Raw genomic sequence first — 1,755 nt, 5'->3', positions numbered from 1 at the left:
AAACAAATAGTTTGATTTAAAATACTTAAAATGCTTTGAAGCAAATTCTTTATTATATAAGAAGTGCTTTAATACATCAAACATTTAAGCAAATTATTTAAAAAAAAATCCACTATTTCCATTTTATCAACAATTTAAAAAAATAAAAATAGATATTTAAAATATTTATACATACTAAAAAAAAATAAAATCTCTATTGCCTTATTCATCCTTGAGTGCATACATGACATTGTCCTGGCTGATATTTAGTCGCACCCGCATGTGAAGATACTTATTACTGGACTCCACCAGCAAGAGCCTGCAGGCGCCAAGTCTTGAACAAATTGCCATAATTTCTGATACTGTAGGACTCGGCATGCCTTCAATCCTACACAACGCCACATGTTGACGATAGACCTATTAAAAAAGAGAAGAGGACACAGGTCACGTTTACCTCCTGCTGCAATCTAGTAGGCCAAGGTGAAAAGGAGAAGCTTCTTTCCCTCCACATCTACGGGAGGGCAGGAAAGCTAGCTCCAGTCCGTTCAGATGAAATGTACATGTGCTGCTGTTTTAGCACAAACTCTTGGGAATTTATCAAGGGAGTAACAATTCCAAGCTATAGTTTCCTTTTTTATATAGGCGAAAAACAAAACAATTAGCAAGCTACCTTGCCTGCAGTTTTTTAACTAGATAATTTCATCTGTTACTATGCCTCTTCTCCCCTGGACTATGTGGACTAAACCTTATCCAGCAGATTAAGAGCCGACATACAATTTATTACACATCAATTCACTCAGAAGTGATATTTGGGCCCAGTGACTAGTAAACACAAGTCACACTGAGTACAAACATAAAAGATCACAGCTTAGAAAGCCGTAAGCACAGGAGAATGCACTTGTTACAAATCAGGCACACAAGTAGATCTGTAACAAGAATCAGTTGGGGTCTTCTGCTTTTCTATTTAGAAAAAGCAAAGAAAACCCTTTTGGTGGCAGAGGAAAACTAAAGGGAAAAATGTAAGAAATCAGTCAAACAAAACATTCTTTGAAGTTCAAGAACCCATCACCCACCATATCTATGCAATCAACTAATGCAGATGTAACAGAAAATGTAATTAAAATGCTTCCTTACAAACCTGTAAAACCAGATGAAACTAGCAGGTTATTTTATATATAAATATATAGTTCTAAACATTTTTATAAGTATTAACATTTAGCTTCCATACTGTGAATCATGAAATGGACTCTGTGCAGATTCTTGACAGCTCTGATGGTGCCAAGTATTTTATCAGTCTACTACAAAAATTGAAGCTACTAGTGATATATCTGGCTCCATCAAGAAAGTGATACAGAAGTTGGAATCAACTTTCAGTTTTCCTCTTTCAGGTTCTCTTTTATTATACCTGTTATAAAGCATGTTAGATGGAGGTATGCAATATTTTCAGATGCAGGCAAAAAAATCACTTTGTGATCCAGGTCACTGGTAACAATACAACAGCAGGTGGTAGCATTCAATCAGGCTTTACAACTGGCCTGGACAGCTCTGCCCCAATTTACCTTGCCATCATACTGTCTTTCATAAAATTTTAGGAAAAAAACCCCAAATATTCAAATATTTACGCTTTTGCCTGACAATTTTGACAGTGTTCCCCTCTTTAAGAGAAAAAAAGTACTACAAAACATGAACATACCTGTTGAACTGTTGCCTCCTCAACTCCTGCCCTGCGAAACTCTGCCAAAATTGCTTTCAAAAAGATTTGTTCATGCAATGAGG

The 1,755-nt window shown here is 36.0% G+C and overlaps 1 protein-coding gene across 1 annotated transcript in view; it reads right to left on the bottom strand.

The window, feature by feature from the left end:
* Positions 1 to 201: 201 nt before the first annotated feature.
* Positions 202 to 1,755, bottom strand: part of ORC1 (origin recognition complex, subunit 1) — a 15,598-nt gene continuing 14,044 nt past the window's right edge. Inside the window, exons 15-16 of the mRNA XM_010082465.1 lie at positions 1,673 to 1,755; positions 202 to 396 (exon numbers count right to left, since the gene is read on the bottom strand). The exon at positions 1,673 to 1,755 is cut by the window's right edge and continues 4 nt beyond it. Of these exons, the coding sequence (XP_010080767.1) occupies positions 202 to 396; positions 1,673 to 1,755 (278 nt within the window). The remainder of the gene's footprint in view (positions 397 to 1,672) is intronic.

This window comes from Pterocles gutturalis, unplaced genomic scaffold (genome assembly GCF_000699245.1).
Source record: "Pterocles gutturalis isolate BGI_N339 unplaced genomic scaffold, ASM69924v1 scaffold34094, whole genome shotgun sequence".
In the NCBI taxonomy this organism is placed as follows: Eukaryota; Metazoa; Chordata; class Aves; order Pterocliformes; family Pteroclidae; genus Pterocles; species Pterocles gutturalis.
Note: the sequence above shows the minus strand (reverse complement) of the source record. Positions and strands in the feature narration are given on the sequence as shown.